This window comes from Diceros bicornis, chromosome 7, assembly GCF_020826845.1.
Source record: "Diceros bicornis minor isolate mBicDic1 chromosome 7, mDicBic1.mat.cur, whole genome shotgun sequence".
NCBI classification, from domain to species: domain Eukaryota; kingdom Metazoa; phylum Chordata; class Mammalia; order Perissodactyla; family Rhinocerotidae; genus Diceros; species Diceros bicornis.
This window is the reverse complement of record NC_080746.1, coordinates 64544370-64561737: the sequence shown is the minus strand read 5'-3', so window position 1 is coordinate 64561737 and position 17368 is coordinate 64544370. Positions and strand designations below refer to the sequence as shown.

At 47.2% G+C, this 17368-nt stretch overlaps 2 protein-coding genes across 4 annotated transcripts; one reads left to right on the top strand and one right to left on the bottom strand.

Annotated features, from left to right (window-relative positions):
• Positions 1-8717: 8717 nt before the first annotated feature.
• Positions 8718-10160, bottom strand: TIMM10B (translocase of inner mitochondrial membrane 10B). Its single transcript, XM_058544669.1, has 3 exons — positions 10089-10160; positions 9793-9888; positions 8718-9625 (listed from the first exon to the last, which is right to left on the bottom strand). Exons 1-3 carry the CDS (start codon positions 10122-10124, stop codon positions 9449-9451), a joined length of 309 nt encoding a protein of 102 aa, XP_058400652.1. The 5' UTR covers positions 10125-10160; the 3' UTR covers positions 8718-9448.
• A 156-nt stretch (positions 10161-10316) lies between these two features.
• ARFIP2 (ADP ribosylation factor interacting protein 2) lies at positions 10317-17314 on the top strand. Of its 3 annotated transcripts, XM_058545837.1 has the most exons (8): positions 10317-10421; positions 11199-11339; positions 11600-11696; positions 12416-12534; positions 12713-12934; positions 13480-13637; positions 13784-13958; positions 14403-16731. In XM_058545837.1, exons 2-8 carry the CDS (start codon positions 11241-11243, stop codon positions 14556-14558), a joined length of 1026 nt encoding a protein of 341 aa, XP_058401820.1. In that variant the 5' UTR covers positions 10317-10421; positions 11199-11240; the 3' UTR covers positions 14559-16731. The 3 variants fall into 3 exon arrangements, with proteins under 3 accessions (XP_058401820.1, XP_058401821.1, XP_058401822.1); XM_058545838.1 differs by lacking the exon at positions 11199-11339 and having other exon boundaries at positions 10330-10421; positions 14403-16742; XM_058545839.1 differs by lacking the exons at positions 10317-10421; positions 11199-11339 and having other exon boundaries at positions 11637-11696; positions 12364-12534; positions 14403-17314.
• The last annotated feature ends 54 nt before the right edge of the window (positions 17315-17368 follow it).

Below are 17368 nucleotides of genomic sequence, written 5' to 3'. Positions count from 1 at the left end.
CAAAGTTCATGTGGTTACTTACTGGGTCAGGCCCACCCAGATAATCTCCCTTTCTTACAGTCAAGTATGCCATATAATATAACCTAATTGAAGAAGTAAAATCTGTGATATTCACAGTCCTAGGGATTATGCAGGGTGTGTACACAGGGAGTGGGAAACCTTGGGGACAGTCTTAAAATTCTGCCTACTACACATATGCTGTAATAACAAAAAGACCCCAAAATACAATGGCTTAAACATGATAGGAGTTTATTTTTTTCTCTCATAGAACTGTCCAAGAATGAGTACTCCAGGGCTAATATGGCAGCCTTTTAGTTGTTCTGCCTTCTCCAAGGAAGTGGTCCTTGAGAGAAGGTCCAAGAGAGTTCAGCACTATGTCTGCTAGGCCCCTTCCCAACTAGTGAGATGGGGGAAAGAGAAAGCATACCCTTACTTTTAAGGGCACAATCTGGCAATGCACACATCACTCCATCACGTGACACACCCAGCTGCAAGGAAAGCTGCAAAATCCAATCTTTATTTTCTGTGGCGATGTGCCCAGATAAAAGTCAGGGGTTCTATTAGTAAAGGAAGAGGGGGACAACGGGTACCGGGGAACAACTAGAGGCGTCTACCACAGTGAACACTCTTCTTCCAGATGTCCACCAGGTTTACTCCTTCATTTCAAGTCTCTGCTCAAAGAGACCTTATTAGTGAGTTCTTCTCTGACCACCCGGTATAAAATAGTAACATTCTCTCCACCTAATTTTTTTCTTCTTACCCTGCATTATTTTTCTCCACAGCACTTATTATCATCTCATATAAATACTTATTTAATTGCTTATTATCTGTTTCCCCTGACTAGAAACATCAGCTCCATGGTGGCAGAGATTCTGACTGCTCTCTGCTCTATCCCCAGCCCCTAGTGCTAAGCACCATGAGTAGGCGATCTGAAAATATTTGCGGAACAAATGCATACAGGTATGGCAATCTTCATTGGTGAGAAAGAGGACAGGCTCTGGAGTCACTGCCTGGATTGAAAACCTGAATCCACCACCTACTAGTCATGGGATATTTTACCTCAGTTTCTTTTTTTTGTAAAATGAAGATAATAATCGTTATCTACTTTTTATAGGGTTGTTGTGAGGATTAAATGAGTTAATGCTTAGAATAGAGCCTGGTGGATAATAAACAGGTGATATAACCGATATGTGTGAGCTATGTGTTTTGTCATTGTTCATGGCACTCTACCAAGTGCTGGTGACATAATGGTGAACAAGACACAACAGGGTTCAGTGAGGAAACAAATAAGGGCAGTGAGGAAACAGAAAGGGCAACCCTTTCTGGAAAGAGCAAAGGAGTCACAGGTCACAGGAGGCCTTAAAGTTTACGGCCTTAACACAACGGTTTTCTAGACAGACAAGGACAGACGGGAATTATTCAGTAACCTCTACTGAGCCCTAAACATGCCTAAAAACCTCATTCTGTTTTTTTCGTCAGTTCATTCTTCCATTCTGTGCAAAGACTATTTCAAACCTTCTGCACTCTCATCTTCCATTTTGTTCTGCTTTATTCTCCAATGATAACTTCACCTCCTGTTTAAAAAATAAAATTAGATGCTGTATCAATCAGGGTTCTCTAGAGAAACTGAACCAATAGGATACATGTATATATAAAGAGATTTATTTTAAGGAATCGGCTCACACAATTGTGGGGGCTGACAAGTCCAAAATCCATGGGGTAGGTCGGCATGCTGGAGACTCAGGCAGGGTTACCGTGCAGTCTTGAGGCAGAATTTCTTCTTCTCTGGGAAATCTCAGTTTTTGCTCTTAAGGCCTTCAACTGATTGGATGAAGCCCACCAACATTATCGAGGGTCATTTCTGTTACTTAAAGTCAACTAATTGTAGATGTTAACCACATCTATAAAATACCTTCAGAGCAACTCCTGTTTAGCATCTGATTAAATTACTGGGTACTGTAGCCTAGCCAAGTTGATACATAAAACTAACAATCACACATTCTATTGAAAAGAAACTCTCTCAATCTCCCAATACCAAATCAAAAAGCTACTTAGATCTGCTCTCATCTATTCCTCCTTCCTCCCTATTACCAATAAGAGGTGCTCCTTCTCTCTCTAAAGCCAAGCTCTAGACCTCTGCTCTGGAACTATTCTCTCTTGTCTTCATTCACTCAACAAGTATTTACTGAGCATCAACTGAGTTGGGCACTATTGTAGATGTTCAGTTATATCAGTGTACAAAATAATAACATTGACAAAATTCCTGACTTTTGGAGCTTACATTCTAATGGGGGACACAAATAATAAACAAAATGAGATCCTTCACCCATTTCACCAATGGGTAAAGGGCTCAAAAGGGAAAAATAAATAAATAAAAAATAAAGAAAGCCTAGGAAGAATATAACTATGAGTCACAGGAGACTGGCCAACACATAAGGTTTAATTTAGAATTCTCAAGTTCCATAGAAATCTTACTGATCTTAATCTTCACCCTCTCCAGCAGAATCACATTTAGAGAATTTATATCACTAGTTTTAGGAAAGAAAATATCATCTTGAATCTGAAGGAAGAAAATTACCTCTCAATGTAAAAGCCCCACATTGGTTTCCATCCTAACTTAGTTCCTGTTTAGATTAGATGATAAGCCTATTCCAAAAGTCCATACTACTTACTGTTTATGTATGATAATAGCCCAAAATAGGCTCACAGCAACAACAAAAAATACAGTAATCCACTGCAGGGGACAATGCCAATATAAACAATTTTGTATAATCATGGTAGCATATAGAACAAATTTTATTAGAATCTTGATCCAGAATTTTTTTTAAAAATGAGTAAACTACATAGTATGTGAGAAATGTTAGTGCTATGGGGGAAAAAAGCAGGATAAAGGGGACCAGGAATGTCTGAGAGGAGGATGGGTTGCAATTTTAAATAGGGTAATCAGAGTACACCTTAATAAAAAGGTGACATTCAAGCAAAGATATGAAGAAAAGGAGGGCAGCCCTTCCCCCTGTCTTTGGTTGGTTAATTCTAATTCATCCTTCAGAACTCAGCTTCAAAATCACTTCCTCAGGGAAGCTCTCCTTTATCCCACACACAGGTAAGTTAGTACTACCGTATGTTCCCATTACAATGCACATTTCTTCTTCATAACATTCATCAGTGTTGTGATTACTTGTTCTATATAGACCTTCACCATACCTACATTAACTTCCAAGAGAACAAGAGTTGCATCTCTCTCATTCACCTCTGTATCTGCAGGGCTTAACAGGGTTGGTAAAAGTAGTCTCTCAAGTATTTGTGAAATATGTGAATATATGGAAGAATGTGGGGCATACCCAGAAAAGGCAAAACAGTCCAGAATTAGCATGATGTGTCTGAGCACCACAAATAAATTGATCTTTTTATAACCAAAGATAAGAGAATCAAAAACCGAGGAAACAGGGTTGAAGATGAGGCCAGAGAGGTCATCTGGGACCTGATCAGATAAAGCCTCAGTTGTGATGCTTAGAAGTCTGAAGGTCAAGACAGGCATTAAGTAGATGAGTACCATGGTTAAATTTGTATTTTATAAGAATCACTCTTGGCTAGTATGGACAATGGATTGGTAGATGTCTCCCAATAGCCATTCTTCTCTTCTTCCTTAGTAACAGAACGCCCAGTTTTTAATGGGGTAAATGACTGGTAAGAATAAAGATGACATTTCCCAGCCTCTGTTGTAATTAGATCTGTCCACATGACAAATTTCTGGTGTGCAACTTCCAGGATGTGTCTTTAAAGGGAGGAGGGCATGCCCCTTCACGGCCACTCCCTGCCCCATTCTGCCCCTTGGAATGTTTGTGTGATAAATAAAGTTCCGTCTTGGGTCACAAGGATAAGGGTTATACCCTAGACACAACAAGCAGAAAGCTGATAAATAGCTTGGTTCTTAGATGACTGTGATGTCACCACACTAGTTTTGGACCAGATTTTACTTGAAAGAGAAAGTTTGTAAGTCATTGTTATTTTGAATCTCTTACATGTACCTTAGCTAAATCCTAACTAATCAAAAGGGGTCCAGACTCAGGGAAGAAGCTCTTAGGTGACTGCTGCTGTAATCTATATAAGAGCTGATGAAAGCTTGATTAAGGTGGTGACAAAGAAGATGGAGAGAAAAGAAAGGGTTCAAGAGTATTTAAGCAGAACTATAGTACTTAGAAATTCAGTGGAGGGGCCGGCCCCACAGCGGAGTGGTTCAAGTTCTGTGCACTCTGCTTCGGCAGCCTGGGTTCACGGGTTTGGATCCTGGGCATGGACCTGCTCCACTCAACAGCCATGGTGAGGAGGCATCCCACATACAAAATAGAGGAAGACTGGCACAGATGTTAGCTCAGGGCTAATCTTCCTCAAGCAAAAAAAAAAAAAAAAAAAAAAGAAATGAAACTAGAATGACAGAGAATGATTTGCTCCTGATGGAGGCTTTCAGGTGTTGACTGATCTGTGAATATTAAGAGCAGAAGATACCAACCAGTGAGATTTTGAATGAAAAACACCTCTAAATTATGGGCAAAAGGTCAAAGTTTAAGTACAGATTCACTTCTGTCTCTTCTGAAAAAAGCCTTTCTCTTGTTAATAAATAGAAGATTGAGCTGGGAGACTGAAAAATGTTCATTGAACAAATATTTATCAAGCAGATATTACGTGCCAGGCACTGTGATAAGGATTCAATGGTGAGCAATACAGACATGGACTCTGACCTCATGAGGTATATAATTACCAACTGTTAGAAGGGCTATATGCTAAAAAACATGAGAAATTATGGGAGCTGGAGTCTGGGAAGAGCTATCTGAGGAAACAGTATCTGAACTAAGTACTCAAGAATGAGTAGAAGTTAAGCAGGTAAAGTAAGGGGGAAAGCATTGCAAGCCAGGAAACAGCAGGTGCAAAGGCCCTGAGATGGAAGAGTGTGTGACAGGTTAAAGGAACTGAAAGGCCAGTGTGGCTAGAGCACAGAGAGGCCGAGTGAGGTGTGGTTCAATTCAATTCACTTCAACAAACAGCATTGGCAGTCCAGTGTTTGACAGTCACTGATAAGACAAAGCTGAGGTAGGCAGAGGCTGGATCATGCAGGGCCTTGTAGGTCCTGTGTAGAATGTGTTTTTATTCTAAGAAGAATGGGAAGCTATTGCAAGGTTTTAAGCATCAGTTTGTGTTTTCTGGCCAATGAATGGAGAACAGATTGGAGGGGTGCAAAAGTGGATACGGGGAGAAGCAGAAGTTGCAATAATGCTGGTGGGAGACTGTGAAAATGGAGAGAAGCAAACAGAATCAAGGGATATTTAGAAATGTAAACAGATAGGATTTGCCAATTGAGTGAGGGGATGAGTGAGGTTTCTAGCTTCTGCAACTGGATGAGTGGTAAGCATAGGAGGAAAGTTTATGAGGAAACATGTTGCGTATGGGATGTTTTTGAGATGCCTAAGTGGAGATGTCAATCAAGTAGCTCAGAGCAGAGATCTGGTCATCAGTAACTAAAGCCCAGAGTGCGGATGAAACAATCCTAGAAAAATTAAACCGAAAAAGAACAGGACCTAGAGAAACTTATATTTAAAGGCCAGACACGGATGAGCCTGCAAGAGGCTAAGAAGCTGCAGCCAAAGAAGTAGTGGTACAGTCATGTGGGTGGAATCCCCGAGACCAGTGAAGACTGTCGATGATGAGGAACTAGTCGATAGTAACAGACGCTACCGAGAAGTGAAGTAAGCTGAGGACTTGGAAATAACCATTGGACTCGGAAACATGAACGTCACTTGGTGAACCAGGGTGACCTCCCTAAGAACTATTTCAATAGAATAAAAGTTGTAGAAGTCAAAACAGACTGGGTGAAGGAATAGGAATGGAGAGGGCCAAAGTACCAACTGTTTTGAATTTAGCTATAAAGTGGAAAAACAGGATGGTAGCTGGAGGAGAAATGAGGTATAGACTGTTTTTTTTGTTGTAACAAGGGAGTCTTTAGCATGTTAAACACTGGTGAGAAGTAAAGTGGGAAAAAGTCAGAGATTCCCAAAGGACAGACTAGGATTCAGAGCACAGGAATAGGCATTAACCTTGAGAGGGATGCTTGCCTTGTTCAGACAGGAGAGAATGAAGCAGATGCCAGGTGAGTGACCAAGTTTGGTTGCGAGATGTTGCAGGAGTTCTCAACTGATAGCTTCTACTTTTGCCTATGAAGTAAGAAATATGGTTACCTGCAGAAAGTGAAGAGAATGGTGGGGGGCAATAAGAAGCTTAAGAATATTGGTTTGAAATAATCATTGCAGGGAGAAAAGATGAAAAGAAAAACCTGGTGGGATTACAGGGGCTGAGATTCCATTTGAAGTTGGTAACCACGGATTCATGTTGATATAAATGTGCTCTACAGTGATTTCCTTGGGCAGCTTTTAGCTGCCCAAATGCAGGCACAAATGTTTCATTTCATCTAAGAGTCCAACAAAGACATGAAGCAAGGAAATTTAGCTTATTCCAAGAGAATCACAAGAATTTCAGCTGGATAGTAATCTAAAGGCAGGAAGGGGTTAATGGAAAGAGAGAAGGTAGAAGTGATGGCGTGAATGCTCCAGTGAAATCAAAGAATGGTAGTAGAGGAATAGTTCGATAAACAAAGTAGAAGAAATATTGTCAATGAGTAAGATGCAAGTAACAGTGTTTTGAAGATGGAGCAGTTTGGGCTGATGACGATGGCTAGGATATAACTAAGGGAGTGGCTGGCTAAGACAGACTGGAAATCATTGGAGATTAGGTCAAGGAATTAAGAGACCAAAATACTGAATGGACTGTCCATGTAAACATTAAAGCACCAAGGGGTGGATATGAAGACCAAGGGATAGCTATTTAGAGGAAATAGGAGAGTGGTAGTTACTAAGAACAAGTAATGAGAGATAGTGGTATAGTTGAATAGTCTCAAAGGAATCAGTCTTTGCAAATGAGTGGGCAGTTAAGTTCTAAAGCCGCAATGGTGGGAACACCAACGCTGTTTCCAATGTTTGTGATAAAGGGATAAAGCTTTGTCAACATTTATTCTTGTGTTGTACTTGAGACATCACCATTGCTCTCATTATGCCAATGACTACGGTTTATGGCAAGACCTAAGGGCGAGATTTCCACAACTATGGAAGATGGATGGTAGGAATAAGGTACTTCTAAGTATCAAACATATTTATAAATAGGAGCAAGAACCAGGACAGAAAAGATTGAAAATTTAAGGGACTAATTGATGGATCAGATTGAGGGCCACTTGTTTTTCCATGCCTAAGGACTGGATGGGTGCAGATGAGCAAGCAAATATAAACTGTGGAATTTCAAAGAACATAGGCTTTAGAGTCAGACAGATCTATGTTCCTAGCCCTGCTCCAGCAATTACTAATTATGTGACCTGGAAACACAGATAATTCACAAGGGAAGTTTACTGCAAGGATACACACAAATGTTAATGTAGAAGAATTCTCCCACCAGCAGCACAATATCCCAGGGCCTCATTCCCATCTCTGGGAATTGGTAAATTCAAAAGATGGTTTACTTGCATTTATACTTTCCAAGGACAGAATTTTATTGGGTAGACATGAAGCCAGTCAATAGGAAAGTTCCTGCTCAGCAACTTTTACGTTCCTAATAAATTTTTCTGTTCAAGAGACAGCAGCTAAGGAGGCAAAAAGCTGATTGCAACCACTCTTCTTAATAGGTAACTGTATAAGATGGGCTTCTGGTACATTCTGGATTCTTGCTTCCTCATCTGTCAAGTGGGGATAATACCTCTTACTTATAGTTTTGTTGTAAAGATTAACTAAGATAAAGCATAACATATACCAACATCAGAACCTATACAAACTGGGTGCTCAATAGGTATTACTTTGAGAGGCAGCCTAGTGTAGTAAAAAGCACATGGATTTTAAAGTCAGATCTGCATTTTAATACAGAGTCTGCTACTGGAGAATTTCACCTCCCTGATCCGTAGAGAAGAGAGAACATCTGCTTTGTGGGTGGTCATAAGGAGTTTTTGATTATTCTGGGAACTAATGTCTAAGAGCTTCCATTTCCTCTGTAAAAAATGAAACGTGTTCACCTGATGGGGGATAGTTGAGGGTGAGGTGGAGGATTAAGGAGAGCAGTGAAGGTGTAAAATCACTGCCATGTTGATTAGGAGAGGGAATAGACCAGGAACTCATACAGGGTTGCTTGTTGGTAGTGAGGGCTTGGTTGGGGTTGCAGACCTTGAACATTTAGTGGCATTCATTACACAGCTGTGTTTTCCTCTAACGGCTTGAATGAGGAATAGAAAAGATAAAACAGCTGAAATGACACAAAAAGGACACAAGGGTGGCAAGAAAATGTGTTGATGGAGTGCCATTCAGACTGCTAAGTACAGAAGTAAACTCCACAAGAGGGCCAATAATGAGAAAAGAATGTAGAAGATGGAATTAGAAATCACAGAATGGGTACAGTGGGAACAAGGTGGGGTAGAAGTTAGGGGAGCTAGAATTAGATTACAGACAAGCAGTGAGACATTAAGGTAATATTAAAGAGGTCCCAAAGATTTCGCTTTATCCTTGTTTTTTCCCATAACCACCACCATCTATTTCTCCCTTAGATTTCTCTCCTTCAAGTCTGACTGTATTACAGAATACAGTCCCCCAAGTTTTCCCTTTTCTGACTGCCCCTGAAGACAAGGCATATAGACCTTCTTTGTTTAAAGGTTTTACTGCTCATCCAGGGAAGACACAAAATAGTAACAAAGTAACAACTTGAAGAAATGGTGGAAGTTCCGGAAAACCCCAAAATTCTTACAGGTTTCATCTCTGTCCTGGGGCTACTGACTTCCCAGAAGGTAGTGCCTAAAAGCCCTGTGGTTTCTTGATCTGTTGTCCTTAGATACTGCCTCCTTTCCCTAAATCTGGCAAAATTCCTTCTTGTAAGACACAGTCCATGAAAAAACAGTTATGAAGGAACGCATATCTGGCTCAAAAGTGGGCCGTTTAAGTCAGAGAGGTTTAAGTTAAGGACAACTAGAGAGAGCTCCCATTTTCTCTGTCTTCTGGGCAGAAACCAACTTCCTGTTGCTATTATTAACCTTAAAACTATACCCACAGACCTTGCTTTAACCAGCTGCCTGGGAATGCTGAGGTTTTCCTTCCAGACATAGAAGGCAATTTCCCACCTGCCAGGGCTGAAGCCAGCAGATATGCACTAACTGACAAAACAAAGCATGGTCCCAATAAAGTGGGCAAAGCTTCCCTGCCCAGAATATAAATGAAACAGAGTAAAAGCGGGTTTATTGGCTCCAGGAAAAGGAGCAATGGCACCCAGCTCTCAAGCAACTCTCTCTCTATACAGGCCGCACCCAGCCCAAGGTCTACTGGCTCCTTCAATTTGAGGGTCCATCAAGCGCCTCCCTTCCTGGGGTTGGGGATGGCTAGCTGCCTGATGGCGAGGTTCCGGGCTGTTCAGCAGCAACACCTGGCACAGCTGAGGCAGCCTCGTAGTCTGCGATGCGGCGCTGTACCAGAGCAGGCATGAGTTGCACGTAAGCGGCCATGAGGCGGTGGTTGGAATGGATCAGCTTCCCAGCACAGCTGTGCAGACATGCCTCCTGGAAGGAAGACAGGGTGGAAGTAGAGGCCAAAGGTGTCCTGTCAGGTCCGTCTCCTTCCTTCCCATCCCCAGCCTAGGAGCAAGGGGTCGTGGAAAGGCCAGGGCCAGAGATGGGGGAAGTGAGGGAAGGAGGGAGCAGCCTACCCTCTCTACTCAGGTCCCCACCTCCTCAGCATCCAGAGCTCGGTGGTGCAGGCTGGGCACGCAGCGCTGGAAGCAGAGTTCCGTCATGCGATTGTAGACCAACAGGAAGTCCCGTAACTGGGAGAAAAGGAGACCAAGAACTCAGAGACAAGGGGGCCCGCATCTCAATTCAAGCCGCGCCGCCCACGGTTTCCCAGCACCGAGCACCACAGCCCGACGTTTCCAGCCCTCGGACCCCTGGCTCTTTGGGGTTCCCGCCACGCGGACGTGGATGCCAGCTGAAAGTATACCCCCTCAGCGACTGAGCTCCCACTCACGTTTCTCAGCTGTTGCTGCTGCTGCTGCTGCTCCATCACGCCGCCGGCGCGCGGCTACGTCACTTCCGTTACAGCTTCTCGGTAACGCCCCGGAAGTAAGCTCTCGTAGCTCCCCAAGGAATGAGGAGTTGGCTCAAGGATCGCCCTGCCCCCGGCTGCCAACGTCACCTCCGCCCTTATAATCTGCGACGTGGCCGGCTTCTTCTGCCCGGGAGAGGACGTCACTTCCGCCGAGTCCCTGACCTGCTGCTAGGATCGCGACGGGAACTGGAACCCGAGGTCCCCGCGCCGCCCGGGCCTGGCGCCCTGAGGGGAAGAGCGGCCCGGCCCGAGGTGAGAGGGACGTACTTGGGCAAGGGGAAGTTGAAAGCACAAGCCTGTCCTGAGGGCAAGGTGCCTCTGAGCCCTGAGGAAGGATGAGGGCACACCTGATGCCCAGGTGTATGGGGGGGGCGGGCATTCACACACCTGGAGCGACATAACTGACTTTGAAAGGGATCACCTATATCCTGGGAAAAAGAGGCTTTTCTCAGAGGCCAAGAACAGATACCAACTGATTCAATTAAGGCCTGGGTGTAGGGCAGGAGGTGCATGGCATGGAGGAGGGGGAGACCACCTGAAGGAAAGGGGAACAAACACTAAAAGAGTGTGAAAGGCCAAGCAATGGAGAACATACCTGAATGGGGGTTAGGCACCTGAGCTCTGGAAAGGGGTTCTTCTCCTCATGGGGGGAAACACCTGCATGGGGATAAGCTCCAAGAAAGCACAGACTTTGTCTGTCTCGTTCGCTACTGTATTTCCGTTGCCTCAAATAGTGCATGACACATAGTATGCACTCATTAAATGTCTGTTGGATGATTGAATGCATGAATGATCAATAGAGTCCTGGTGGGGTTGGGAGTCATGAGAAGACACCTGAGGCCTGAGTATGAATGTGTAAAAATATGCGCCTTGGAGGGGAGAAATACATGCCTGAAGAAAGGAGTAGTGGCCAAACCCCAGAACACTCAAGCCCTGGAACAACCTCTCAAACCTATGGAATGGCAGGGGATACCTTCCTCTTCTGTAGTACTGGCCAGTTTCCAGAACTGTCTCTGTTGGGCTTTGCAGGGCGCTGGGGTGGAGACTTTGACTCCAGTCCCTTCCCTAGCCATGACGGACGGGATCCTAGGGAAGGCAGCCACCATGGAGATCCCCATCCATGGCAACGGCGAAGCTGGGCAGCTTCCTGAGGATGATGGGCTGGAGCAGGTGCTTCTGTTTGCTTCTTCTCCGTAATATTTCAATTTAGGAATCCTAATTTATAAACCCTGGGCTCTGACCCCCTATTCCAGTAGGCTTCCCCTAACTTATCTAACTCCCTTCAATCTTTTTATAAATCTTCATTCTGATTCTGTGCAGACTTCCCTTGTGCACTCTCTCTATGATGCTTCAATCCAAGCTTATTCTCATCCCCAAAATGCTTCAGCTGCCCTTATGTTCCTGAAGCCCCCCTCTTCTCTGGCCTATAGGACCTCCAGCAAGTGATGGTGTCAGGACCCAATCTCAATGAAACCAGCATTGTGTCTGGTGGCTATGGGGGCTCTGGTGATGGACTCATCCCCACAGGTATGAATGATCAGAACAGGCCAAGAAGCTTGAGTGGAGAGGGGGAGAGGAATGGTTCTGGGGAGTGTAGTATATATCTAAGAAAGCTTGAATTATGTCCAGAGATCTTGGGAACCTCTGCTAGTATGAACCCTATGGACTCTCCTCAGCCCAAGGCCAGTTACCAGTGTTGTTCAGCTACTCCCACTTGCCATTTAGCCCCTGAGATGCGCCCATTTGTCCTTTCTCTGCTGCCACCACTTGAGTCAAGTTAAGAACTCTGTTTCACAGGAGTTCCCCGTGCTCTGGAGCATGAGGCTGATTTGGAACTCTGTGAGCTTCTCAGAGTTTTACGTTAGACTCTAAAATTTAGAGGAACAAACAGCGCTGAATCTCTCACTGACTAGGATTCCACATGAGCGTGTCAACCAGGTTTCCTGTTATCAAGACCCACCATCCTTGACCTGCCACCCCATACTCAGCATATTTTCTTTTGTTTCCTCTGCCCCTGTACACCAGCAACTCCCTCTCCCCTCCCCATCCAATCTCCACCACCTCAGAAGGAGGCCAGATATATATTGGGATTTGGGTCTCAGGGCCCGAGATATGAGTTCCTCCTAGTGAGTAGGTGAATCTAATTGTGTCTAGCTTCCACTCCTTCAAAGAAGCTGTTTTCATGTGCTGGGAGGGAAGTGTGGGTGGAGCCACAGAGGTGTCTGGTTGTACCCTTGGTCCTTTAGGGTCTGGCCGCCATCCATCTCACAGTGCCACTCCTGCTGGCCCTGGAGATGAGGTGGCTCGGGGCATCGCTGGAGAGAAGTTTGACATTGTCAAGAAATGGGGCATCAACACATATAAGGTGGGATTCAAGCCCCTCTCCCTTCCCCCAAAACTCCCCCTGAGTACCTTTTCCCCACCTTCCAGATCCTAATATCCCATCTGTGGCTAAGACGAGGAGCCTGGGGATGCTGGGGTAGATACCTGTTGGGGAGGCAGGGTGCTAGGGTCTCTGACCTATTCCCCAACTTCCCATTCAGTGCACAAAGCAGCTGTTATCAGAGCGATTTGGCCGAGGCTCCCGGACTGTGGACCTGGAGCTAGAGCTGCAGATTGAGTTGCTGCGTGAGACAAAGCGCAAGTATGAGAGTGTCCTGCAGCTGGGCCGGGCACTGACAGCCCACCTCTACAGCCTGCTGCAGACCCAGCATGCACTAGGTGATGCCTTTGCTGACCTCAGCCAGAAGTCCCCAGAGCTTCAGGTGCCTCAGCCAGGCCAAAGAGGGTGGGGGGGACTGGGCCCAGGCCCTCCTAGGCAGTCTCCCCTCAGCCTCCCTCCCTCACTCCCTCCCTGCAGCCCAGAGGGAGAACCCCTCCAGGGTGGGCCCAGCCCTACCCCCAACAGCACTCACCTGTGGAGTCAGCCTAAGGGTTTGTACAGAGGTCCAGAAGTCGGAGTGGGTGGGGGAGGCAGCACATTAGGTGCCCCACAAGTAACCCTTCTCTGCATAGGTGAGAATGCCTTCGGTGCTCAGCCTAATTGGAGCCCCTCCCTTGCCTGCTGCACTAGCTTTCCCTGTTCTAGTCCTGTGAACTTATCTGAGAACCCCAACCCGACATTCCTACCCTAGGTATCCCCAGGGTGGCCCCACTAACTTTCTGGCTAAGAGCCTTGCTGGAGGCAGTCCTTGACTGTTCCAGTTTCCATGGCTGTTTCCTCCCTGGGGAGGAGGGGAATGAAGGGCTCTACAGTTCTGGTCAGGTAGGGACTGTTACTCAAGGCCTGCCCCCTCCCTTCTGCCCTCAGGAGGAATTTGGCTACAATGCGGAAACGCAGAAGCTGCTGTGCAAGAATGGAGAGACACTGCTAGGGGCTGTGAACTTCTTTGTCTCTAGCATCAACACATTGGTGACCAAGACCATGGAAGACACACTCATGACTGTCAAACAGTATGAGGCTGCCAGGTGTGGGCACTGGCAGGGCCTAGGGTTTGGGGAGTTGGCTGGCATGGGTGGAAGTTTGAGCTTTAAGGGCATAAGAATTGAAGAATGAAAGAAGAGTGTGTGGAGGACAAAGGGGTGGAGACCAGCCTATATCACCTCCTCCCCAGGCTGGAATATGATGCCTACCGAACAGACTTAGAGGAGCTGAGCCTAGGCCCTCGGGATGCAGCGACCCGTGGTCGACTCGAGAGTGCCCAGGCCACTTTCCAGGCCCATCGGGACAAATATGAGAAGCTGCGGGGAGATGTGGCCATCAAGCTCAAGTTCCTGGAAGAAAACAAGGTGCCAACCCCACCCCTTTGACCCAGCCCACCTTTCTGTCTGTAACATTGACCTTTTCCCCAGACCCTCCCCATCACTGGATGGGGAAATGCAGCCTGGCTAAGGAGTGGGATCTTCCCCTAGGCCCCTCAGCCCCTGGTCCTTTCTGATCACCCTCCCTCTGATCCCTGGCCCTATTCTGTTGGAGGATTTGGCTGCTGATCCCAGGAATGTAACTGGGAGAAATCATCCTCTGAGTTGGGGTACCAGAACCCCAGGTCCAGTAGATCAAGTCAGGTTTCTCCCATCGGATTGACCCTTAACTTTTGACTCCCTTGGAGTTCAGCCCCCACCCCAAAAGCACCATCAGAGCAGAGTCCATGTGCCCCTAGTCTGGGCTCAGGCTCGTAGTCCCTCAAGAAGGGCATTTGAGTCCATTCTCAGCTGGCTCTGCTGGACCCCCAGATCAAGGTGATGCACAAGCAGCTGCTGCTCTTCCACAATGCCGTGTCAGCCTACTTTGCTGGGAACCAGAAACAACTGGAGCAGACCCTGCAGCAGTTCAACATCAAGCTGCGGCCTCCTGGAGCTGAGAAGCCCTCCTGGCTAGAGGAGCAGTGAGCTGCTCCCAGCCCAACCTGGCTATCAAGAAGGACATTGGGAGGGGCAGTCCTAGGGTGGGGGAGATTGGACATGGGACATTCCTTGCCACCTGCCCTCTGGCTTGGGTTCCCTTTCCCTGGCTGGGGCCTGACACCAGTTTTGCCCACACTGCTGTGGGTACGGAGGGGGCCTGCAGGCCCAGCAGCTGCTGCCCTGTCCTTTATCTTCCTGGCCACTGGGCTTCATTCCCAGATCTTTTTCTTCTACTCCACAGCCAAAGGCTGTGACAAAATCACTCCCTGGCCAATGGCATCACTCCTCAGGCCTATCCCTAGCTCCTGGGGGTGTGCCCTTTGACCAATGGCAGAGCCTCAAAAGGCCCTGTCAGCCAATGGCAGCTCTTCTTGGGCTCCCCTGGGCCAATGATGTTGCCTCCAGTACCCTTTGTCCCTCCTCTATGCGTGTCCATTGCAGAGAAAGGGACAGGGACCAAAGGGGTGGGGATAATGGGGAGTCCCATTTCTGGCCCTGCATCTGAATGGGCCTCCCCTCATCTACCCACCCAGTTTAATTGTGCTTAGAGCCCTGGAAGATTGGGCCCTAGCACTAGGAATAAACCTTTCATAAAAGCAGGCCCAGTGAGGTCAATTTGTGGGGGACTCTAGGAGGGTGGGCTAGGTGGAAAAATGCTCAGTCTAATCATACACCAAAATCCTATCGAGTTGGAAGAGCTGAGGCCAGAAGCTGAAGTCACATGTTTCAGGAACAGTCTGAGGGCTCATTCCTCCCCCAGCCCAGTTGCAGCCAACGCTTTATTTGCCTTTTAGGCCAGCACCAAGATAGCTATGGATCTTAAAAGCACAGGGCCCAGAGGGGGTTGGGCCCGCTGACCTTCATCATCCATTCATTCATACAGCAAATATTTACTGAGTGCTTTTATTTGCCAAGCACTGCGCTAGACCCTAGGGAAACATCAGTGGATAAGACACGGTCCCTGCCCACAGTGCTTATGGCCTAGTGGGGGATAGAGACAAGTAACCAGGCAACTACCATACAGTGACAAGTACTAGGCTCCAGAAGTGCAGGGAGCTGTGGGAGCCCAGAGGAGGGCATCTAGCCTAGATTGGGGAGGAGATGTCAGCCTGAAAGCTGAGACCTGATGGTGAGTAGAGGGCAGCCAGGCAAAGAATAGGGGGAAGAGCATCCTAGGCAGAGAGGCCAACATATGTGAAGGCCCTGAGTAGGAATCGGGAGGAATTCCATTTGACTGAAAAGTTGGCTAGAGGATGACTACAGAGGTAAAGTAGTAAGACTTCACGCTGGGCCTTTTCCTGCTGGTTAAGGACTTTTGCCTTCTGGAGAAAGGGGAGCTGTGAAGCCTTTTCAGCAGAAGTTGGACAGTATGGGGGAAGTCTAGGGTTGAGGAAAGTAGCCCTGAGAGGCTTCAAGTAGTGTCATACAGAGCCCGGTCCTTATGTTGGGTAGTCTAGTAGCCCTGGAGCCAAAGTCCAAAGCAAGTGTGAAGCCTGTCTGAGGCTCATTCACAAGTACCGGAGCACCCGTGCTGGAACTCAGGCCGATGAGGGGTCGAGGCAGTTCCCAGTTCCCCTGTGTTGAGCTCAAATCTGAACGTTGTGTGAAGCAAGAAAGCTCCTCAACAGGACTTTGATTTAGTCAGGACCCAGGTACCATCACCATCACCTCATGGCCAAAGAGGGCTCTAGATTTTTTCAACATTCTCCCCTACCTCTTTGGAGGGCTGGAGGAGGGGGACAACCCAGTCAGCAGATTCTCAAAGTGCTGAGATCCACACAGCTTGATGCTGCTCTTTGTCACAGATACTGCGGCTCCCGGGCAAGCTTCCTGGGCTTTGGTCAGACTACGGTCATCTGCCTGGAGCTTCATTATTAGGTGGGATGGTCCACATACAAGCCTGCACTTTATGGGCCACTGAATTTTCAACATGAAACATGCTGAATTTCTGAGTGAGTGGAGGCAGGCCCTAAAAGCAGAGCTCAAACCCTGGTTATACCACTTTCTAGCTGAGTGATCAGGGTTAACACCTGGGGAGCCAAGGGCCCTCTGTTTCTTCTGTTGTAAAACACGGCTAATAAAAGAAACTACCTATTAAGATTATGAGTATTAAAGGAGATAATATATGTAAAGTGATTCGTTATGTGTCTGGCACATAATAAGCATTCAGCCCCTGTTAACTGTTATTACAATTTTTATTTTCCACCGGGGCTGCTTTTCCACAATGCAATGATTCTGAGAATTGCTCTGGTCCTTGGAGTGTGGAAGGGAGTCGCTGGATGGTCTGAACCATAATTTTCTCGCGAGGGGGCTCCTGCGGGAGAGCCAGGCACCTAGAGCCAAATCCAATCCCCCACCTTTCTACCCCGGCAGCCCGTCCTCCCAGAGCTCTGGGAACTGCCCGTCCACCTTGGGGCCCTTCCGCCGCCCAGAGATCCGTGCCGAGGTACAGACGATCCCTGTCTGCCCCTGCTCAGCAGAGACCTCACTAGCATATTCTGTAGGAGCCCCCCAAGAAAGCTAGGAAGGGCACCTCCAGGAGGCAGTCCGGACCGGCTCCCAGAGTCCGAGATCCCTGCCGCCAGCTGCCTTTTCTTGATGGAGCCTCATCCCAGCCCCTGAAGTCTGCTACGCCGCCCTTCCCTGGAGCCGTCGGGAGCCAGATGCAGCTGCAGGGATCGGGGACCGAGGATCCGGGATCCGAGATCCGGAATCCGGCTCACGGGCTCCCCAGCCCGACCGCGGAGGCAGCTCCTGAAGGAACCTCAGGGGGGTGGGGGAACGGTGCGGGTGGG